Raw genomic sequence first — 23,837 nt, 5'->3', positions numbered from 1 at the left:
AAGAAGTGTCACTGTCTGAATGCACAGGTCGGGAAGCTGAAGCTGCTGAGGAAGCGGAAGGGGGCTGACATGTGACAAGATCCCTAAAGATATGCCTTGTGCTCACGGGTACATCAACCTGCAGGGCAACATTTACCGCACACCTGGGCAGGTCTATGCCTGCACCCAGTGACCTTCCACCCACTCAGAGCACGAGGCTGACAGTCACCCATCACTTTCCTCGCCATAACAGTGCCTGGTACAGAGCCTGCTGGGCCTTCTTTGTCTCACCTTCTGCATAGTTATGGATAATAGGCCCAGGAAGGGTACAGAAGGGGGTTTGTCATTGACTTGCTGAGTCCTGATTATGTCCAGCTCTGGCTGAGTGACCAGACCTTGGAGAGTACTGGGTTCTTTTCTTTTTGGCAAGCCCTCTGAGCTCTCATACATTCTTATATTGTTCGTGTGTCCTTCATTCCCTCCCTAGTATGGATGAGTTAGGCATCCAGTTAAACAGAGCAAGCCAGGGAGAAGCTCCACTTCCAGAAGATCATCATCAGTGGAGGCTTCGGTCCTTTTTGAAGTCCTAATGGGTCCTGAGCCTCTGTGCTGAGGACACTGAGGAGCCAGTACCCAGGACCAGGGCTAGCAACCAGCTTACACTGGGCAGTCTGGGATGCTGCCTTGTCTGACTGGTGGCACATGCCCTTTCTCCCAAATATAGCTTTCTCACAGCCCATCCTACCCTACCTGCCTTACTGGTATGGCCCATCTATCAGAGTAGGCCAGGGTCCCCCGAGGGTGAAGCTTTCTGTAACCCCACAGTACAGGCTGTTTAAAAACACACTGTCGTTAGTACATAAAGTCACAGCTGCCTTACACTTCACCTTTCTTACTCCTGGCTTTGTCCCAGACACCAGGAGGGGAACAACTGGTCTCTTCTAGTTGGCTTTAAGACTTCTCCCTGAGGGTCTGGGAGATGTGGCTCAGTGGTTAAAGTGCTTGCTGCATGTGTGATGCTCTGACTTAACAATTCCCCAAACTCTTGTAAAGCCAGGTGCTATAGCACATATCTGTAATCCTGCCACTTCAATCATGAGATGCTAGGTGGGGATGGGAGACTCCCTGGAAGCTCACGGGAGAGCTAGCCTGCAACAACAAAGAGACCCTGTCTCAATATGGATGATGAGGACAGACACCCAACTTTACATATGCATTGGACATATGTGTTCTCTCTCTCTCTCTCTCTCTCTCTCTCTCTCTCTCTCTCTCTCTCTCTGTGGGTGTGCGTGTGTATGTGTGTGTGTGGGTGTGTGTGCGCACGTGCACGTGCGCATGCGTGCACCTGCGAAGGGAGGAAGAGATACATAATAAATAGTAAACAAACAAACATGTTTCTCCCTAAAAGAGGAGGCTTTTTGCTCCCGTTTCTCTGGCATGTTGGCGGTGCTGTGGGGAGTGGCTTGACTTCCTGAAAGTACAGGTGTTGGGAAACTAGGCTAACATACTGTGCTTCACTTTGCCTCTGCCTAATCTTGGGCTAAGGACCAACCCAAGAATAAACAAGCCTATAATCCTAGCTACTCAGGAGGCTGAAGCAGGAAGGTCAAAAGTCTAAGGCCAGCCTGGGTAACTTATACCCTGCCTTCAAGTAAAAAAAGAATTTAAAGGCAGGGGCTATAGCTCAGTGGTAGAGTACTTTCTAGCACGTGCAGGCCCTGGGACCACCCTCCACACTCCCAAATAGGAAAAGAGGTTCCTAGAAGGTGCTGGTTCCCTGGTCACCCAGATAACTTTTGAGTGGAATCCTCAAGTACAAGAACCTCATGAAATTATAGTCTTAACAAGTCTCTATTTTCTGTAATTAATTATTTTAATTACAGACCATTTAAATGGGAAGTGTAACAGCACTAAATCTATGCAAATAATGGCTTTCGTTAAGTAACTTGAATAGCAATTTTCTGGGTTTGAGGAGGGTGTTCAGGCCCCACAATTTCATTGCCATTAGCTGAAGCTGATCTGTATTGTCCTGTTTGTGTGAAGAAAGCAAGGCTGAGGTTTTCCCCTGGGTGTCATGTAAGGGCTTGTGGGGCAACAGGCAGTGAGGCCAGCCAGGACACCTGCCTTTGCTGGGCTTCAACTGCCTCTTGTGACCATGTACCTAGAGTTGGTGGGCACAGGGACGATGGGCCAGGAGGGCTTGAGGAGAAGATGCACAGTCTAGGACTGAGATTACCCAGGATTGGAATGTTCTGCCATGGGGCTAGCACTGGATGCCTGCAGGCTTGTTCTGTATCTACCTCTGAAAAGTGGGTGCATTCACGGGGCACAGTTGCCAGAATGAGAGAGGTGCAAGTCTTACTGACATCTGAGTTCAGCTTGCTCTGCTGAGATTAATTCAAAGGGCTGTGGATAAATTGTGTTCATGCATGTCTAGGAGCATGAGCGAGAACTAAGGTTTGCTGCTCATCTATGTGGTGCTTGTGTATGGAGGGCTCAGTGTGCACCCAGTACCAGTTCTAGGCTAAAGCTTAGATGGTGAGCCGCAGGCTTCTGTTTGCAGAATCATGTGTGCAAAGGGCCTGTGTCCAGCATGAGGCAGGTATACAGTTAGTACAAGAGCAGGCAGAGCACAGCCAAAGCAAAGAGTAGGGCCTAGTAGGCAGGGAAAGCAGATGGAGCACAGGTCACAGCAGCATGTGTAGGTCATGGAGATTTGTTCTACTTCCATTGTGGTAGGAGCCCAAGCAGGAGAGAAGGCTGATTTACATCCTAAATCCAGATTTTGCAACTGTGCTTTTGGGAAGACGCTGTTTCAAGAATGGGAAGCCACAGGTGGGGAAGAGGTCCTTGCCCATCACATGTCTCATAAAGGTTTGAGCAAATGAGTAACAAACTCTAAAACACAATTAGATGAGCAAAACCTTCTGACAGACAGGCCTCCCAGAGAAGATGAATGTCAGTTGTGACAGGAAGGAGTAGAGAAAGCCATAGTGTGATGCTGTCCACAGTACCAGAGTGGCTAAAGCCAGGCAAATACAGAAAGCTGGGAGCCTGTCTGGGGCCTGGGTACTGGGAGACAGGATCTCTGGCACCCTGCTGAGGGAATTCAACACGGTAGAGTCACAGGACAAAAAGAAAGTTCGGCTTACATCTGCCATTCCCCAGAACCAACCCAGGGGATTTGTTCTGAGAGGGGAGCTGAGACTCCTGCACACCCTACACTGGTAACTACAGCAGCTATGCTGGCAGTGGGCCACAGTGGACGCCCTCATCATTCACTCCTGGTGAGTGGGTGACACTTTGTGAACAGTGTCTATGGATGTTAAAATAACCTAGAGGGACTGCCCCTGCCAAACAGGAGCGGTCAGACTCAAAAGGACCTGCCACGTACATTCCGACATAACATTTTGGGAAAAGCAAAGATGTTGCAGTACAGAAAGCAGGCCAGTGCCAGTGCCTGTGGGTGGCCCAACAACAGTAGGCAACAAGAAGGACTTCTTTAACCACCCCCAGGCACACACAGTACACCTGTGCGCTCAGGCCACGTGCTGGACATGGGACCCAGACTGACCTCAGGGAGTTTCCTCTACTGTCCCCTAGTGTTTGCTACTCTGGAGTGAAAAGGCTTCCCAGCATGCTTCAGGAACACCAAACTTTGGGAAAAGGCATGATGTTGGACCATGACTACTCCTGATTTTTTCCTTTGGAGAGAGCTAAAGCCTCAGGGTGAATGAAACTGTAGTGATGGAGGTGGCTTCTGGAAGCCAAGAGACGGATATTGACATTGAGTTATTGGGATCCTGTCCCCAGGAGCCAGGTGTCACTTATGCATTGGGGCTTCAGGCTTCATCTTCTTTGTAACTACCTCATCTTTTCCTTGTGCTCTTACTGTGCAGCCTGTGGCTGTTGGCTTCCTTATCTGTGCACTGGGAGAGTCTGGTACTTCCTCACAGAAATGCCAGAAAGGCCCCTGGCATGTGGTGGGCACAGGAAGAAACACATTGGTCAATCAATGGTCCGATCATTGTTTTATGCAGTTACCTTGTAAGCATTCTGAGGGTCATACTGGAGTTTCATTTTCTGAGCTGGAACAAAGTAGGACTCTGAGAACATCCATCTGAGGCAACTATGCTGGCCTGGGGTGCTGTGGGCAGCAGAAAGCCATTTTGGGGTTTGGAGAGAAGCATGGTTGGGGGAACATGGCTCTAGGCCCCCCTCCCTCTATTTCTTGGGACCCTGGTCTTTACTGTGACTCCGGGGGCCAGGATGGAGATATGATTAGGGAATAAGACACTTGGAAAATGCCAGGGCTGTTGGCCTTGTGTTTTCAGCCGCAGGCCTCAGCAGATGAAGGCCTGGGGCCCTATCGGCCCCTTGCCAGGGTATGCCAACCTAAAGGAAGGGGCGGCAGACTCTGCCTGCCCAGACCAGCTGTCTCCACATCCCCTTGGGCACCTCTGTGTCCTCTAACAGAGCACGGATGGCATGCTCTTCTCCCTCTTTGGGGTTTCTCTGCCTTCTGCTCTTCACTGGGATGCCTGGGCCAGTACACTGCTACCTAGCCTACAGGGCTGGACTCTGATGGTGGGCATGTCCCTGAAGTGGGGTGAACAACAGTGGTGACAAACTCTTACTTTGTTTCTGCGACGACCCAACACCATTTCTAGCAGTTGGTATAGTTTGTCTCAGCACAGCCTTGAGAGAGTTGCTCCATCTTTGTGAACAGAAATGGAAACTGAGGCTCTGAGAGGTTTGGGGGGTTTGTCTGAGGTCACAAGTAAGTGGTAGAGCACCACACAAAACTAAATTGTCTTTGCCATGGAGGCAAACAGAAACCCTCCAAAGTTTAAATAAATTGCCATTTATATGAGCTAATAGATTTAAATGAGGCCTGCAGTGCTGAACTATAAAAAGCCTTGTTGTCAGGGGACCCAGAAACTATTTTAGTAGTTGGGCCAAGCAGGTAGCACGAGTGGCAGTAACAGGGGATGAAAAAGAAAGCACTCCTGGGTGAGCCAGGTGGGAAAGCTGTTGGTGGGGTTGCCCTGCCAGGAGCCAGGCCTGGCAGGCACAGGCTGGACGCCTGCAGAGAAGCCACAGGGTAGGTTCTGCTGAGCTGGGCTGTGGAGAAGAGGGGGTGACTCTGGCCATGGTGAGTTCAGTTCCTGAGGTCTCCTGCTTCCTAGTCCTGCTTTTCCAGCTTGATATGGTGTCCAGGGACTTGTGTGGTGCTGTCACAGAGCAGGTGGAGCCCCAGAGCTATAACTTCTTTTTCTTTTAAAGTAGTGCTCTGGCATTTCTGAGCTGGTGGGAACAGCTTGCCTGGTCACTTGCAAGTTCATGGCATGTGTGTGTGTGTGTGCGCGCGCACACACACACACACACACACACACACTTCTCCTTGGTGGGCTGAGCAGGGGGAAGGAACTGTGGGCCTGCTCTGTGTCCTGGACCCTTGAGGCCCTCAGTGACAAAGCCAGGGGCTATATGAAGTGATTCTGAGCTGGCCCGCGGCGGCCAAGCGGCCAGCACAGCACCGAGCAGGCCTGTTTAAAGGATTAGCTCACGCTGTTTGCTTGTGTGTGCCTAATCATGCCGCTTCCAGCGAAATGATTACAATTGATTAAAAGCAGAGCTGGTGTTCTAACAAGCAACCCAGAGCAGTCTGATGGTGAGAGCCCAGCCCTGCCAAGCTGGATCCTGGTGCCCAGCCAGGGGGAGGTGTCTGTGAGCCAGGGGTGTGGTTTGAGTTCTGCTGGGACCCTTCTTGCCCAGTCCCTTCCCCCATTTTCATTATTCATTTATCACACATTCACACCGTGGTGACATTTCAGCAGCCTCAGTTGAAGCTGGGACACAAACAGGGACCACAGGAAAAGCTAAGGTTGGACTATTGGATTGGATTGGATTGGATGGTCATGAAAGGTTAGCATTTTCATCCTAGACCTGGAGTGGAGAAAGCCAGTGTAAGACAACCACCCATCTTCCTGCTGGAACACCCTTCCTTTCTTCTGCTTCAGCCCTGCCCAAGTGGCCTCATCTCTGGGATTCTCTCCCTCATTTTCTCTCTGGCTCTTCCAGTCCTTGGTTTAGATCTAGATTCCTTTACCAGTACGAGTTATAAATAACCTGTATATTCCTGATTTCCCATGCAAATATGAGATTTTGTAGGATGAAGACTTCTGCCACCCACCCACCCATCCATAAACCCACTTGTTAGTTGTCTTCCTACCCATCTCCTACTCTCTATCCATCCACCAGTAGATTTGCCACCTATCTATGTATTAATCCACCTACCATCCCTCTATCATCCATTCCTCCACTAATCTTCATTTTCCTACCTACTTCAGCCATCATCTATCCATCCAGTCACCCATCCATCTATCTACCCTCCCTCCATCCCTGTCCCCCTTCCTCCATTCATCCACCTACCCATACATTTATTCATCCACCACATAGCCACCTACCCTTTCATTCACCAATAGATCTATCTATCCATCCATCCACCCATCCATCCATCCATCCATCCATCCATCATCCACACACTAAACACCCATTCACCTATACACCCACCATCCACCTGCACAATCACCCATCATTTTTTCCATCCATCCCTTCCTTTTTTCTCCCATATATTTTACCATATATTTTAACACTTGGGAAGAAGGAAGGAGAACACAAGCAGAAAAAAAGAAAGAAAGAAAAAGAAAAGGAAAGCTACCATCTGCAGATGCTGAGCCCACTCTCAGAGCCCCTGGTCTTGATAAGATGGGTAACGGAGGAGCCACTTTCCTTGCTTCTTTGTGCTGCTGCTGTCAGAGCCAGCCAGATAATTATAACTAATAATAATTAAAAAGTAAAAGTGCTGTAGGCATATGCTTAGCATTTGACTCGTTAGCTTTCTGTGACTAGCATGCCTTCCTCTGTTCTGCTTTAAAAATGGTCTGGCCTGGGGCACCTCACCACTGGAGGGAGAGCAGAGCTTGGCCTTGGGTAGGAATGGGATGGGGATACCCCAATGGCTCCTGGGAGTTTGAATCTGTTGCTAGCACTGGAGTTGGTCACTCATGAAGTCAGGAGCCCAGAGCCCAGAGGCCTGAGGGCCAAGCTGGCTGTTAGTCTCCTGGAACTACCCTTCTCTAAGGCTTCATAGGCATTTTATCACCATGATAACAGGGACTGGTCCTGCTGCCTGGGGTGTACTGAGGGGCAGAGGTTTTTGAAAGCCAGAACTCTTGGGATTAGTATTAGTGACTTTCTAGCTAGGTCATTGTGTTCCCTCTAGGGCAGGAAGAACCTAGCATAGCTCACATCTGCCCACCCTTGCAGCTCAGTCTGCTTTTGAATCCCAGCCCTGCTACCAAGCAGCTGTGTGACCCTGTGAGCCTCAGGAGCCCAGAGATTAGAGTTTCTTCCCTGTGGAATTTGGAGGGTCTGAAGGTAGTGGTCTACAAATCCTCTAATGCCAAGTCCACAGGCATTGGCCAGTGTTACCACTGCCATCCTCATCCCAACCATGGTCTGGAAACTTCTAAATTCAGTTGGTCAGTGGTACATGCATGTGCTCCCTGTGACCTCAGGGCTTGACCAGCACCTACTATGTGCCACATTCAGGCAATGGAGACACACAAGGGCCTAGAGATATTCAGCTGCTGCATGGAGGAGACAGTGCACTAGTAGATCAGGCCTTTCTTTCATGCTTGCTGAGTGAAGGATGACCATGCAGGATTGCCCCGCTGCCTCAGTCCCATCAGACAAAACTGCACAGCTCTAATCTAAAAATATGAAATCTCAGGAGCTCTAAAATTTCAGTATTTTTGTGAGCCAACATAATGTCACAAGTGTAAAATTCCACACCATGATACCATGTTTTAGACAGAAAATTACTTTAAATTTAGATAAAAATTTCCTTCGGCATGTATACAAAATATAAATGAATTTGTATGTAGACTTGAGTCCCATCTACAAGGTATACATTATACTTTTGCCAATATAAAAAACTCCAAAATGTGAAATGCTTCCTGTGTCCAGCATTTTGGATAAAAGATCTCAAAAAATCCAAAACAGATTGATCAATTAATCAACCAATAATCAAACAATTGAAGCCCAGTAAGGCAGCTGCATAGCTGGATCCCACAGGACTCTGCAGGACACCATGGCCCTAGACCCTGTCTCTGCCCACTGTAGGTTACTACTTGCTGTGATTAGCTAGTGTCTGATGTCCAAGGTACAAGGCCTCTCTGTCTACAATAAAGTGTGTCCTCGTCACTGACCGCAATTATTGTCATGCCTGCTACCGCCACTGGGGTCATCTACATGTCTTGAGGGACTATGTGTGGCAATGTTGGGGCCAATAACCAGAGGAACCCAAAATGAACACCAATCCCATCTTTAAGGGGCCTAGGGCATGGATCTGTGTCTACAATCTAGTGGAGTGTGTACTGGATAGTATCCCAAGGCCAACCCCTTCCCAGGGTTGCTCTCTGGGCCTCCTTGTCAGAGAGTTCACCCTGAGGCTATGGAAAGTGAGGTAGAGCACTCGGGATGTGGGGATAGATGGCAGACAGCCTTGTCTCACATAGAGGTAGGACAGTTATAAGGGTGAGGCCAGCACCAAGCATAGCCAATGGGGCATGGGACTGCAGCTGTTCCAGCAGTCCTGGGCATGTAAGGACTTGTGACAGTCACAGAAGGGGAATAGAAGAGTGGCTGGAGCCTATGGACAGCTCTGCTTAGATGTCCTCTGGGCCCCAGGGTTTGATCCAGCTGAACAATGAACCATGATGAGGCCCATGTGGTCCTGGGGGCCTCCTCAGAGGCTCAGCTTTGAGCAGAGATGCCATTCAGTGTGGGTCCCGGGCGGCCTGTTGGAGCCTGCCTTTCATGCCCTAGGGCTGGGGCCAACCAACTTTCTGGGGGCACTGTGCCATCATAACAGATGGGCATGGGGAACTGCCAGGAGCCTTGAGTCTGGGACCATTGTGTATGCTTTGAGCCTAGCCCCTTGCCGGCGCCGTTTTAGTTTTAGGCAGGACCAAATGCCTTCAGTTTCTTAGTAACAATGACAATACCAGTGACAGTGGGTGACATGTTGCTTCAGTGCTCATAGAGAGTTGCACACTATAAAGCTTTGCCCCATGTCGACAGAGTTTTTAGTATACAGGAAGGACATGGGCAGGGCACAGTTGTGAGGCTCTGTAGCCTCTGGTCATTGGGACCTGGGGTGTATGACCCCTCTTAGAGGAGACACTACTTCTGCACAATGGGCCACTGACACCCGGATCCCTGGAGGACATGATAGAGAGGGCAGTATTTGGAGCATAATTGGCAATTAGCATTACCATCTCATTTTCACTCTGTTGAGATAAGCTTTGTTATGTAGCCAAGGTACACTTCAAACTCTTTTCTTCCTGCCTCAGCCTCCTGAGTGATGTGCTCTCTACTTTTTGATGGGTCATATTCAGGGACACCAGTGAGTTGATGTCCCATGTCAATGGCAGAGTTGAGCTCGCAGTCCTGGTAGTATGATGTAAGAAGTAGTGAGGATATCAGCCAAGCTCAGTGGGAAGCATTCACCCAGTGTCCCCTCCACACAGTCCTAATGCAGCCAGTATGGTCACTTATACCCTTTACAGATAGAAGGCTAAGATGTGGTTGGGCAGTGGTGGAGACAGAAACCTAGGCAGCCTGCTCCTAGACTGGTGTCCATTGCTCCAATACCCTGGATGGGCTTCTGTGTGCTTGGGCCACTCCTGTTCAAACCACCTCTTCTTGGGAGTGTGGCTGGCTGTTTCCTGTTAGGAGGTTGGGTTCTGGTGTGGCAGGACCCTGGCTCCTACCAGCAGAGTCTGTTGGAGTCCAGGGTGGCTTTTGGTGGAAGCTTAGATTGTACTCTTTGGTGCAGCAGGAACAATTACTAATGACATTTAGAAAGAAATTAATGATGAGAAATGCAAGTTGGCATTTCCGTAGCAGCAGTCAGCAGCCCGGAGAACACTCGGTGGAGCAGAGGGCGGGGATGGGGGGGCAAGAAATTAATTTTGCTGTGTCAATAGTGAGCCGGCTGTCCTCACTCTGCCACTGAAGTTTACACAGAATCAAGCGGGCTGGCCCGGGTTGGTTCAGGCCTGTGCTGGGTGACAGTTTCCTTTTGGTGTGACCTTTAGGTGGCAACCGGGAACAACAGGATGGGGGTACAGCAGAGACAAGTGCGACCTCTGGCCAGCAGAAAGACTGAGGGAAAGCCTCATGTTTCTTCATCAGAAAAGTGGTGTTGATGTGTGAAGAGCAGTTTCCGACACAGCAGAGACTCATATATGATAGCTAGTACATGGGCATGTTCAAGGACCTGGAGCTGGGTTGGGTTGGGTTCATTGTGATAAATATTATATCATGGGGACTGTGGTGGTGGAGGAAGAGGAGAAGTAAGGGGCTAAGTTGGTTGGGACAGGGTGTGGGGTTCCTGGTGGGATAGGGGAGCCTTATCCAGAAAACTTCCCTCCAGTCTCCATTCACATAGGAGCAAGGGGACACACATGGAGATGTCACTCTGACCACAATAGCAAATGCCTTACAGAGCAGAAGGTGAACCTCCTGGTCTGGAGGTTGTTGAAAATAAATGTTATTCCGTGTTTATCAAGTACCAGACATTGTCCTTGGCACTTCTGAACATTAAACACCTAGTCCTAATGATGTCTCTATCAAGATAAGGAAACCAAGACAGGTTGATTGAATCCCCAAGGCCACAGACCCAGGCCACCACCCAAGACACTATTTTCTTTAAAAGCTGGGTTTCTTGGCTATTTATATATTTATATTCATATTTGCTTTTACAAATGTTATAGTCCTTCCTGGCAACAGTCAGCTGCCCCATGTGACACAGGGCATTCTATATGCTGTTTCAGCTTTTATGTACATTTTCTCCTTTAAACATCATAGCAAGACTATGAGGTAGATGCAGTCAGCACTGTCCCCTGTCAGATGTGTAAATGAGGACTTAAAAGAAATGAAGTCTTCCTAGAGTCTAGGGTCGTAGAAGTAGTAAGTGACAAAAGGCAGGTTTGAACTCCAAAACCAACTGTTTTTTGGCCAGCCCACCCTCCTCCAACCTGTTCATTCATCCACTCCGTGACTCTGCCATTCCAGCTCTCACAGCCCACCGTCTCATCCACCCACCCACCCAATAGATGTCTGTTCACCCAGCAATTACACACACATCTACCCACCTATCAATATTGAGGTATATGTGTTAATTTTTATTTATGATTTATTTTTAGTCATGTGTTGTATATCTGTGTCTCAGTGTGGGTATCAGCACAAGTGCAGGTGCCCAGAGCTAGAGGGGTCAGATTCTCCTGGATCTGAAGTTATAGGTGATTATGACCTGACCAGCAAATGTGCTGGGAACCGAACATGGGTCCTCTGCAAGAGCAGTAAGCACTCTACGATGGAGCCATCTCTCCAGCCCCCATGTATACAGCCTTTAGAGGATCTTCCTTTTATGACCTTTTTATTTTAAATAAAAGATTTATTTGTTTTGATTTTATGCACATATTTTCTCCCCATGTGTTGTGCATTCAGTGACAGAGGAGGCCAGAAGAGGGCGTCAGATCCTCTGGAGAAGATGGCTGTGAGCTGCCATGTGGGTGATGAGAATTGAACCTAGGTCTCCTGCAAGAGCAGCAAATGCTCTTAACCACTGAACCATCTCTCCAGCCCCCCTCCCCGCCTCATATGCTCTTAGTTTCACACCCCACTTTGAAATTGCCTGCATGCATGCACACACACTGCTCTGGTTCACTGGTGGAATGGAATCGAACACGAGTTCAGATGATTGTGGGTTTGTCTCAGAGAACCAGTGAGTTCCACTATGTAGAAGGGAATCATCGTGCAGAACTACTTGGTGTTGGTAGGGCAAGTATGTCAGCAGAGACACTGTGACCGTGGCTTGGTTGCCAACTGAGCCACAGTCTATGGAAGCAACATCCCAGAAGTGGGGGGATCACCCTTTGCCCTTCAATTTGTGGTATGTGACTCCTTCGGGACTGGCAAGGGTGCACACCTACGTGTTTGATGAGGACTGTAGCGATCATTAGCTGTAATGGGTCTCAGCTGCGGTGTGGATCAGTGGTGCATGCCACAATTCATCACAGTAAATTAGGTCCATCTTTGAGACTTCTGCCCCTGCAGCCTGGGGGGCTGTGGGCAAGGGGCAGAGCCTTGTGGTCGCCAGAAGCCATTTGCGGGTGCTGGGCGTGATGTTTCTGAGGGCAGCCACCCTCAGAACATCTGCTGGAACAGCTCTTTGTTGGCAGGGTAGTTTTCCAGAAAATTAGAAGATACAGTGAAGTCTTCTTTTTTTAGCGGGAATTTGGAAGACAGTTGAAATAGCTCTGGATCAAAGTTTTCATGTATCATTTACAAAACCTAAAAGCCCCAGTGTGGTCCAGGGACCTGAACATACGTGTTCAGTATAATTAGTGACCGTGTGACCTAGATTTTCCAGGACAGCCCTAGTTTTCAGGTCTCACATCCCACTACTGGCTAGTTGCCCTGGTTTTTGGTTTGTGAGGAAGGATGATTCTGTGTGGACATAGTAAAAACCTGCCCAGAGTGGGAAATGAACCAAGAGGAAACAGCCCTCCCTCTCCAGGTTGTTCCCACATTTTTAAAAGTAGGTGGGCCATATGCTTATCTCTTGCTTCCTCTCCACTGTGGGGAAAATGCAGACTCCTCCTTCAGCAGCAGGCCCTTGTCCCCTGGAATAGGACTTTTGTCAGTGGGCCTTGGGTATTTGCGCTCCTGTCTGGGTTCTGTGGCCATGATGGCCTGGTTCAGAGAGCCACACCACTGATACGATGGCCAGTTCCGCTGTTGTGGAGGAAAACCTTCTACAGCATGGACATGGAGATTCCTTGCAGGCAATGCCAGCCACTGCTGGCAGGTGGCATGGTGTCCTTGGATGCTGCAGCTCCCGTTCACCAGCCTAGGGTGCCACAGGCTACTGCAGCCACTGCGTCCTCTGAGGCAAACATATGAGATGGCCACACAGGAAAAGTCCTGAGTCTCTGCCCTTAGTGTAGAACATACACCTGTCTCTTGCTTGTCCTACCTGCTTCATTTTCAACTGTGGTAAATTCATGTTACATGAAGCTCCCTTCTTCCCCATTCTGGTGTACAGCTCAGTGGCTTTGAGATTCATACACAACCATGTAAACTTCACCTCCTCCACTCCCAGCCCTTTCATCTTCCCAGCCTGCAACTCTGCCCCTTTTTCTCAGCCCCTGGCATCAGTCACACGCTGTTCTGTGAGTTGAGCTAACTCAGGACCCCAAACAGGAAGATTCCAGCAGTATGCATCTTTCTGTGACTAGTTTATTTTGCCTAGGGTAATGACCCCGAAGGATCCTGACCACTTTTAAGACAACTGTACAGCATGTTCTGGATGGGCAGACAGGGGTTGCTGCTTCCCTGTGTTAGCGGTCATCGCTCTGCTACCTAGTGTGCAGGCAACCTCTCAACAGCATTGGAGGCAGCACCAGACAGGGCCAGTGAGCGGCTAAAACCATCCCTAACTCTTGACGCTTACCAGCAGGGTGATATCACAACCTGGCTCTCCATTGCTTCCTATGGAGCCTTGCCATGCCAAGTTCCACAACCCTTCATAGCACTGGGGCCATCTGCCATGGAAGAGCATTGCCCCAAACAGCCCTGCCTTAGGAGCCCTGGCCCAGTTAGTATGCTGGAGACTCCTCCAGAGACCTCAGATCAGACTCAGCTGAGACATGTGGTTGGCCCGCACCATGCTGCTTTCAACACAGAGAAAGCTTAGAGTTTTAAAAAACTCATTTCCAATTTTCTGACAAAGCCCACAGATACAGCCTTACTGGCCCATGTGTCCCCATGGTGGCCTCGCCTGGTACAGAGCTGTGCATCTTTCCTACCAAGCTTGAGCTCTTGAGGCTGACACAGACCCACTGGCCCCAGTGTTTTTCACTGCTGTGGGCCCCACTCATTCATGACACCATACACCTTGTGCTGGAGACCTCCTGTAGAGCCCAGCCAGCATGGCTGCAACAGCTCTCCAGGGTCTATCCCCTTTCTTTACTAACACAAGCTACCTCAAGGTTACTTTTGTTGTGCCTGTGTACCCCATGTATGTATATACCCCATGACATGTGTACACTTTGACTCCAATTAGCCGCAGGTCTGGTCTGAGAAGCCTCCAGCTTGCTTTTGGTTCTTATATCTCCTGCAAGGTATATTTTTCCTGTTTAGGACTCCCATTAACTTACAAGGTGTACTGTTCCTGCTTTAGTCTCTCAATCTTCATGGCACAAGCAGTGGCTGGTCCTGTCTGAGAAGGCTTGCTCTTGGTCCCCGAATCCTTTCATGACTGAGCGCTATTCCTGGCCTGACTTTGTAATGGACAGGCTTGCCCTGTGCCTGCCCTGAGCAATCAGCTTTTAGAGATCTGACTTGGGCCCTTTGAGGGAGGGGACCCAAGACTCAATTCATAATTGAGAGCTGTCAGCTAGGGTCAAAGTAGGCTCAGAGTGAGCCAGTACAGTAGCCTGCTCAAGAGGGACTGATGTCTGTCCACACAAGTGAATCTGCAACGAAAATGCCCATCTTTGGAGAAACAGTTGCTAAGTTTCCTCACGGCTTGAGTCAAGTGTGTACCCTATTGCCTTACAGGAACAGATCTGTAAGCAGTCCTGGGAGTATTAGGTACACATACACACATAAACATACACACATGAGCACACGCGCGCGCGCGCACACACACACACACACACACACACACACACTGCTTTTTGACAGCAGTCATAAAACTACTGTTTTCCCTTGCTTGGCTGCCGGAGTCTCCTCCTCCACATCAAACACACAGACCACCTAGGCCCATTCATTTGTAAGGTGCATCCCCCTGAGGCTGAGGGTCTCTAAGCAGATAATGTTGGTCTTTGTTTTAGGGGTGACTCTGAGTGGGTTCCCTCCTAACAATTTGTTCTCAGGTAGGTTCATTTCTAAAGTGCAGGAGCATGCTGCCTGCACCTGGGGAGTCTATTGGACGCTATATTTTCTTCCATCTTTTCTTTTCAAGGGAAGACAGTTGTCATCTATGGAACTAGCCACCTGCCTTAGTCTTTTGTGTCCTGGGGACAGGAGAGGGGTTGGGAGTATACAGCAACTAAAGCTTGGCCAGCCTCTGAAAGAATCTACTAGCCAGAGGAGTCTGGACTAGAGGACTTCCTCCTGTTCTCAAGGTATTTCTTGGGTCCCTGAATCTGCTCTTGCTCTTGCTCTTAGATGTTCCCCAAAGCTGCACTTTGTTTCCTGAAAGCTGGACTCCTAACTCCAGGCTAGGAGGTTCCCATGCCTGCCATAGGTTTCTCAGCCCTCCTGGCTGAGCTGAGCTTTGAGTTCACTTGCTGCTGCTCTGGAGTGGCAGATGCCAGGCTCCTCCTTGCTGCTGTATGGGCAGCAGGAACAAGCAAATGTCACATGTGGCCCTGTGTATGGAGGGTCTCTCACTCTCCCCTTACATTATAAGTCACTCTGGGACTCTGTCCCAGGCCATTGGGTCACCAGCCTCTCTCAGATGCCAAAGGTGCATGTCACTTGCACAGTGGCCTGGGGGTGAATGGGTGACAAGAGGGCTGATGGAGGACGTAGAGTACAAGTATATCAAGGCCTACCCCCTCCCCAGGGAGCAGAGCGTCACTGGCAGGCATTTATAGGGAGCCCCAGCCATCACTCACTCCTAATTTTAATGACGTGCATTAGCTAAATTGTGTTGTGAGTATTCATTCGGCGCTGTTTATGGGGTGCTCTCGAGTGTGCGCACCGTTTGTCAGAAGTGCAAACTAGCGAACATACGAGCCTTTAAGACAGGCCATCTGTTCGTCTTAGACCCTTGGACGATTGTCAAGCACTGCTAAAAATAAGTGCTCACAAGCAGAGAGGGGCTGCCCAGGTGATGCACAGCAGAAAGGGGAGCAGAGCTGCCTGTGTCTGCACCCGCCCCTAAGGGAAAGACAAGTGACAGCGTGTGCCAGGGAGGCCGTGGAGGGAGCGCAGGGAGATGAAGAGCCTCTGCTGAGACACCTTTTGGGTGGAGACATGAGCTTTCCCTCTGTCTTGCGTCGTGTAACTCCACAGCTCAAATACTTTCGATAGTTCCCAGTGGCCCAGATTTAAGGGCAAGCTGCCTCGTCTGGCATCACAGAGCCTCATCAATAAGGCCCCTGCCTTCCTTTGGAGGCTTGTCTCCATAGCACATACCCTGTGCTTCTGCCAAGCTGAATTATTCATTGTTCCCCCAGCATATGCTGCACTTTTCACATTTCACAGGCAGAGGAGTGCCATGGTGGAGGGGATTACACAGACACTTTGTGGGTGCACACCCTGCACTGTCATGTGGGATCCAAAGCTCCCTGCACCTCAAGTCCTGGGCAGCAGGGATGAAGGTAGTACTTGGTTCATGGGGCTGCTGAGGGCTCAGATGTTACTGAAGTGTGTTGATGTCTGACCAGCTGAGCCAGACGATGAGCCCCAGTCTTTGTGAGTCACAGTCCTTATTAGTGTTATACCTACAAGATGCTCAGGTGGTTAATCCTGCTTGGCAAAGAGCTCCTTCACTCTCTGTCTGTCCATCCATCCCTCTGTCCATCTCTCTCTCTCTCTCTCTCTCTCTCTCTCTCTCTCTCTCTCTCTCTCTCTCACACACACACACACACACACACACACACACTAGTGCAAACCCTAGCTCAGGCTGTCCTTCCAGAGCAACTGGAAGGCTTCTTCTGAGTGAGTCCCCATAAGAAACCCCATCTCCCTGCTACTTTTCATGCAATCCTGCAGCTGGAAACTTGGCAGAGTCTGGGCTGTACCCCCTCTCCTTCTGCCCTGTCCACTGCCCAAGGCCAAGCTCCTTGACTATGAAATGGACAGAGGCTAAGGCATCTGTCTTCCACTGAAAATGGACTCTTCCAGGCTAAGGCCCATCCTAGACCTTGGTCCTTGGTCTTGGTTTTGGGGGGGAAAGCCACTGTAAAAACCAGGCCCACAAGAGCTTCTCATAGCTGCAGCCAGCCAGGAAGTGACACAGGGATAGGATGAGGAAAAACAGCCTCTTCTGGACTGGGAGCATGAGGAAAGTCAAGTGGCTTCAAGAAGGCCCTGCAGGTAGGACAGGGAGAGTGGGTGGGGACAAAATGGTGGGTGGGAGTCATGCAAGCTGGACAAAGAGTGGGTGGTGGGAGGATGTTCTGAGTGTGTGTCTCTTTGGGAATGAGTCCTTTTTTATTTTTCCTGCCTCCTTGAGGTCTTTGATGTCTGTGAGTCCAAACTCCCTACCCCAACCATGGTAGTGTTCTCTCAAGGGAGGGGACAAAGTGTCTCCATCTGTACATGCTCAGAGCAGAGCCTGGGACCTTAGACAGGACCTCAGTAAATGTCTGTGGGATGGATGGATGGATGGATGGATGGATGGATGGATGGATGGATGGGTGGATGGGTGGATAGGTGGTGGGTGGGTGGGTGGGTGGGTAGGTGCTGGTATGTACCTCTCCCCCTACCTGGGGCTCTCCTCTGTACCAGATCACCCACTCTTCTGCAGAAAGGGTAAAAGCAAGTATCCAGCCAGATCTGAGGAAAAGGGGCCAGTGACTCCTGCTGTCCTGAGGATAGGGCCATGCCAGGCATTGCTGAGAGCAGTCAGCTTCAGGGACATGGCAGGGCACAGATGATGGGCAGATGCTGACACTGCCTTGTAGTTCCAGCTGTTAACATTTTTGGGGGGGGGGGTCCTAGCGGGAAGCAAATTGTCCTTCTGTCCCAGGCACTTGTCCGTAGGTAGATCCCATTCTCGTATCAACATTTCCAGTCATACTGGCATCTCAGAAAGAGGCAACTCACAAACCTTGAGGTCAGAGAACTTGCTACAAAGTCAAATGGCTGGCAAGTAACAGTTGACACTGAACATAGTAGCCCTTTTTGGCCACTAAGGTCACCAAAGCTGCCTGCCTGTCTTGTGGTCACCTAGGAAGGTGGTTAGTGTCAATGGGGCATTTGGGAAGAGTCAGGCAAGATGCTAGGACTTGGTAAGTAGGAGACAGCCATCAGAGTAGCTGGCACACACGTGGCTTATTGGAACATCAAGAGTAGTCTGCAGGACTGAGAAGTCTCTTCTGCCTACATCCAGGCCTCCAGGACAGGAGGAGCCATGTTGTTTCTTATGACCAGGCAACCAATGTACTAGTTCTCAAGCATGAATCTGGCGGGCAGGCCAAGGAACCTGAAACCTAGACCTAGAGATGTGACCTGGGCTGCAGACCAGGGGATCCAAACCACAAATCTGTGGGTTGTGGAGATGGGCAGAGCTCTGGCTCTGTGCCCAAAGTTGGATTTTATGTGATCTAGCTGGCCAGCCCATTTCCATGTGCTTTGAGGGTATGAGGACAGTCCTTCCACCCCAGCCTCACACATAGCTTCCTGCTCCTGTGCCCAGCTCATACCCAACACAAACCCAGCAAGGAGTTAGTGACTGACACCCAACAGCTGGGCAATAAAGATTCTGTGGGTGAAAGAGGTACCACAAGGGGTACCAACCAGACACCAGCAGTGTGCCTCAGGAAGAGGCCCTAAGTCAGAGTATCACAGAAACCCCATCCGTGAGTGTAGGAGCGCTGCCCAGTGATGGCCAGCAGCCGAGAGCCTCCGCTTTATTTTCCTCACCTGCTTCTGTGCCCCACACCTGTGTCTCCCTGGCAGGCAATGAGGCCTGTGGGTGCCAGGCATCATGGCCAGGCTCATCTCAGCCTTTGGCCGGCCCACTGCCAGCCTTTATGGTTCTGGTTAGTGCTCAACTGTAAGACCGGAAGCGTCTTTAAAGAGCTGGTTGTTGTTTTACTCCTCTAAAGAAACTCAGTATAGCGTAAGCATAACTAGAGAGAGAGACATGGAGCTAGAAGGGTCTTGTAAGAGTCATGAGGTTGGGAAAAAAAAGCCATCAGAAGCCTTGGGTCTGGTGGACTCATTTAAACCTCGCCCTCACTGCATAGTCTGGGAAAAGACCTACTACCATAGATGTGCCTTGTAAGGCATTTGGGAGGAGGGTCTTTTTTTTTTTTTTTTTTTTTTTTTTTTTTTTTTTTTTTTTTTGGTTTTTCGAGACAGGGTTTCCCTGTGTAGCTTTGGAGCCTATCCTGGCACTCGCTCTGGAGACCAGGCTGGTCTCCAACTCACAGAGATCTGCCTGCCTCTACCTCCGAGTGCTGGGATTAAAGGCTGGAGGGAGGTTCTTAGTGATGGATCTTGGACAGCCCTCTGCCCTCTCAGAGACTGCCTTTGGATGAAGCCCTCCTTGGATGAGCACCTGGCCCCATGAATAGCCCCTCTAAAGTTCTCTCTCTCTCTCTCTCTCTCTCTCTCTCTCTCTCTGACCTTGACCCTTTCCTGGGCTATTGATGGCACCATTAATTCTGTGTTTGTCACTCCTGTATCAGACCCCTCTAGGGATGGGGCCAGCTGGAGTCTTCCCTGCCCTCACTGTTCCCAGCCCAGAGAACATCTAGCAGGTACTTAATGACACAAGCTGAATGCACTCTGGTGCTGGTCACCTTCAGAGCATGGAGTCTGACATTCCTTCTGCTGTGACATCCTGGGATTTTGTTGGCATATTAATTTTTACTTGTCTGCCTTAGAATGCCTTTTGGAGGAAGTTCCTTTCTAACTCAAAAAGCATGTGCTATTGCTCCCGAAGGAAGAAGTCTCTAACAAGTGGTATTTATTCTCAGTTTCCTGGCCCATGGTCCAAGGCCAAGGGTTTCCACCTCTAGGGATTGCTGGTGTGTCATGTGGCCCTTTTTTGGCATCCTTAAAAGATGTTGCTCCATTATCCCTAGATTCCCAGGAACTCCTCCCAAAATGGAGGTGATGGGCCCTCAAGGGTCTTGCCTGGCTTCTGCCGTCTTTGGCAATGGTTTATACACACGAGAACCCACTGACTGCTCTCCAGTCTACATTCACAGCATCTCTACACCCAGGTGTGGGTTAGCACCCTAGGCCTGTGCTAGCTCTGTTGTTTTCAGGCAGCTGTGCCTACCACTCCACTGGGCACTGGGAAGCCAGCATGTATCCATCCCTGGGGCAGGTGTTATTGTGCTGCCTGCAGATCAGCTCGGGCAGCCAGGCCTGAGTACACGACGTGTCCGGCCTCCTGTGGGTGCTGGTCAGGAGTTGTACACTTGGGCTGCTGAAGCAATCTGGATGTCCAGAGCACTGGAGGAAAGCCTGCTTGGAGGACAACTGGGAGAAGTATTAAGGCAGCAAGGGCCAGAGTTATAAGGAAGCCAGATTTGTGCTTTCAGTACACACGGTTGGTTGCTATCTCAGGGCTGGAGGATGGGGTTCCTATGGTAACCACCTGGGGCCCATCTTCAGCTCAAACAATCTGCCCCGACCTTGAATTGTTTGAGGTGCGAGGTCATGCTGGCGGTCTGGGCTGGAGCAAGGGTGCTGGAGCAAGCCGTGGATAATCGGCAGGCTGATATACCCATTGGTTGCAGGTCACTAGAGTCTAGTGGCCTGGATTAGCCCCTCCTGGATCCCAGCCGGCTGAAGTGGGCAGGTAGTTTGTCTCCTGAGCCTCACTTTCCTCATGATATCTCGTGGGAATCAAAAGCATTGCGCCTGTGTCTGTATGTAGCCTGCGCGCTTGCCAAGAGGACCTATCCTGGAGAATAGCTGTGGTCCCATCTCCATCCTAGAAAGGAAAAAAAAATTAAATAAATAAAAAACTGTGGTTTTCCTCTGGTCCTTCTGGAAACGAGACCTGCAGTCCAGGAGAAAGTCGCGGCGCCTCTCCTGCCCCCTGGTGGTTAGTGGCAGAGATGCAGGCCGGCGAGTGTTTGGCTGGGTCTCCTTGTAGGGCTCCGAGGCTGGGAGGCAGGGGTATTCTAAAGAGCCAGCAACGGGGATCAGCTGCTACCTTGAGGCTCCGGCCCTGGAGGATGTTGCTTCCCATCTCCAGGTGTCTTGAGGTGGACCACCGCCTGAAGCTGGGACGATAATAGTCGTGTTGGCATTACGCCTGGCAGAAAAGAAATAAAAAGACCAGGTTTCAGGAGCCAAAACCCGCTCCTAGCCCCAGGCTGCTGGCCGTGGTGGAAACAGACCCCACACTGCCCGCACTACTTGCCCCGCTGGGGCTGACTGGGGGAAGGATGTGCGTGGGTTGTGGAGAGAGGGAAGTGTTTGGCCACAGGGTCCCACCTGGGCCCCGGTTTCCCAGGCCCAAGCGGCCAAAGCACACCATCTCCCTCTCACGTGACCACTCTGGCAGGGCCCTGGGAGCTCAGCTTCAGGCTCTTCCCAAGACCCTCCCTGCTGAGTGACCTGTCCCCTGCCTGAGCTACGGGCGTCGCCCACCCACCGCCTTAGCGCGTCTGCGCTCACTCGGGTGCCTCTGGGCGGCTGCGCTGCTCCGCACATCTGCGGTTTCCTCCTGCGTAGCTCAGAACCGTGAGCAAGGGACCGAGATGGGATGCGGGGGCAGCCTGCAGGCCGTCAGAGTTTCCTTCTCGCCATTGGAGGGAGAGGGAGGTAGTACTCATTATTGCCACCTCCCCGGCTGTTCCTTCTCCCTCCACGTAGCCCACCCCCTAGGTACGACCCGAATGGTCTAAAATAAATAAATAAAATAAAAACAATTTACAGGGAACCCAGGTTAGCAGCAACAGGAACTGATCCCTAAGCTCGGATCTACGTGGCGCCTTGGCAGCTGCGTCCCCCGAGCACTTTTTTGCTTTCGCATTTTGTTTTGTAATGATCGAGCGGCTTTCTGCAGCTCTCGGCGTCCATGCCCCGGGTGGGAGGGGACAGGCATGCTCGCCATTCTTTCGCCCTCATGCGTGTCTCCTTTCTTCGCCTTTGCAGAACCACACGATGAGCCAGCACGCACAGTGAGGGACCTCGCGACAGGACACCTCTCCGCAGAAGGCTTGCCGGAGACGCCGTGGGGAGGGCCATTTGAACATTACATCCAATCAAAGTGTCATTTGCAACCCAGATGTAAAACTCTAATGATTTGGCCATGAGGCGCTGCTATTATAAGCAGCTGGAAATGAATATTAATGGCAGAGATTAAAAGTATTCCATGCTCAGTGTTTTTTATTGTCCTGCTACAGCTAGTGTGCTTTTAGAGTTTTCGCCACAGACTACATTTCTAGTGTTAGAGAAACCTGCTTTTTGAGGCTATTGTCCTTTGTTCCTTCATGTATTATATTGATAGTTTTTTTTTTAAGGATTAGTGTGATTTCTTTCTTTGCTTCTTTTTTTTTCTTTTTTGTTTTTCTTTCTCCCCCTTCTGTTAACTACTTTTTAATTGCAATTCTAGGTAATTGTGCATCGTGATGTGATTGCTTGGCTATTGTCTGAATATTTCCTTTTAATTTTTTAATTAAAGACTAATGCTTTGATTGGATTTGCCAGTTCACCGGACAGTGATTAAAACTCTGTAATGAATATAATCGGTTTCCGTGCAACTGGATGGTCTGCTTTTAAATGTGACTTGATCTGACTGCAGTAACTAGTTCAGCTCAATAAAGGGAATCCATGCGATCAGCAACATTGCCTGGTTCTCTCCTCTTCAACCCCAGGCCAAAGGGGCTGGCAGGAGGTGTGTCTCTGGAGAGTTCCTGTGGGCTCACACAGACCCCTGGGGACTCCATACAATAGACTCACAGAAAGAAGTGCCACAGACTAACTCTGGAAGCCCGGATGAGCTGCAGGGGTCACTGAGAGGAAGAATCCACAAGATCAAGTATTCTATTCTAGTCATGTCTGGATCAGGAAACTGAGGCTCAGGGGCTATTGGGGGCCATTTCAATGTTCCCAGTTAATGACTGACGCATCCCTTGCTGGGATGAGTCTTTCTTGGGAAGGAGGCAGATAGGCTGATGGTTAGCGTGCCAGGGCAGCACAAACAACCTGGGTTCTACTTTGGGCCAAGGCATAGGATGTGAAGGGAGGGGACAGCTGCTACCCAGCTGTGGGAGGTCTAGGGCTGGTGGCTCCTGAGTGGAAACAAGGTGGAAATAGCAGGTTCCCAACTGAGATCTGCGTCCCGTGCCAGGACTAAAGCCCGACAAGGAAGTGCTCCAGTTGCAAAATTCCAGAAGACTAAAAAGTTCAAGGACTACCTGCACACACAAGCCCCCTGAAAGTGGTGGGAACCCCTAGATTCTCACTGGCCTAATGACCCCAGGCCCTGCCGCTGCCTCAGGCCTCACCCGGAACTCTAGCAGGCTTCCTGGACCCTGCGCAGGGAACCCTTCCTGGCTCGCGTTTCACCCGGGGCAAGGAGAGCGGAAGTGAAGCAGACAGATTGCACCTAATTATAATGTGATAGCGAGTCAGCGGAATTTGGAGCAATTAGGCCCCTCATCTTCCTGGGGGTTCCTAGCTCGGGGTTTCTGGTGACCTGTAGGAGACCCTTCCTGCTTCTTCCTACTAGGATTAGGGGGTGGCGCTTCCCAGGTTACGAAGCGAACTTCGGCCGGCCGGAGAATTCACTCTGTGAGCTCCCCTTTAATGTAGGTAGCCTCAAAGTGGGAAGCCTCAAAATTCAGTCCCAGTGTGTGTGTGTGTGTGTGTCGGGAGGGGGGTAGGTGGCCGTTTCTGGAGAGATCTCAAATTTGGGTAGGTGCGAAGTTTCTCAAAGTGGCCGCTAAGGCCGGGTTGGGCCGGGATGCTTTGGTCGTCTGCGGGCAGTGCGGAGGCTGTCCAGTCAGGTGCCCGAGCTTACCACCTCGCTCCCTCAGGCGCTCTCGAGCCCGGATTTATCCCAGCCC

The 23,837-nt window shown here is 50.4% G+C and overlaps 1 protein-coding gene across 2 annotated transcripts in view; it reads left to right on the top strand.

The window, feature by feature from the left end:
- Nucleotides 1-22,612, top strand: part of Znf423 (zinc finger protein 423) — a 295,757-nt gene extending 273,145 nt beyond the window's left edge. For both annotated transcript variants that reach the window (XM_027405520.2, XM_027405521.2), the window contains one exon: nt 21,922-22,612. In XM_027405520.2, the coding sequence (XP_027261321.2) occupies nt 21,922-21,951 (30 nt within the window). In that variant the 3' untranslated portion in view covers nt 21,952-22,612. The remainder of the gene's footprint in view (nt 1-21,921) is intronic.
- The last annotated feature ends 1,225 nt before the right edge of the window (nt 22,613-23,837 follow it).

This window comes from Cricetulus griseus, chromosome 3 (genome assembly GCF_003668045.3).
Source record: "Cricetulus griseus strain 17A/GY chromosome 3, alternate assembly CriGri-PICRH-1.0, whole genome shotgun sequence".
NCBI lineage: Eukaryota > Metazoa > Chordata > Mammalia > Rodentia > Cricetidae > Cricetulus > Cricetulus griseus.
Note: the sequence above shows the minus strand (reverse complement) of the source record. Positions and strands in the feature narration are given on the sequence as shown.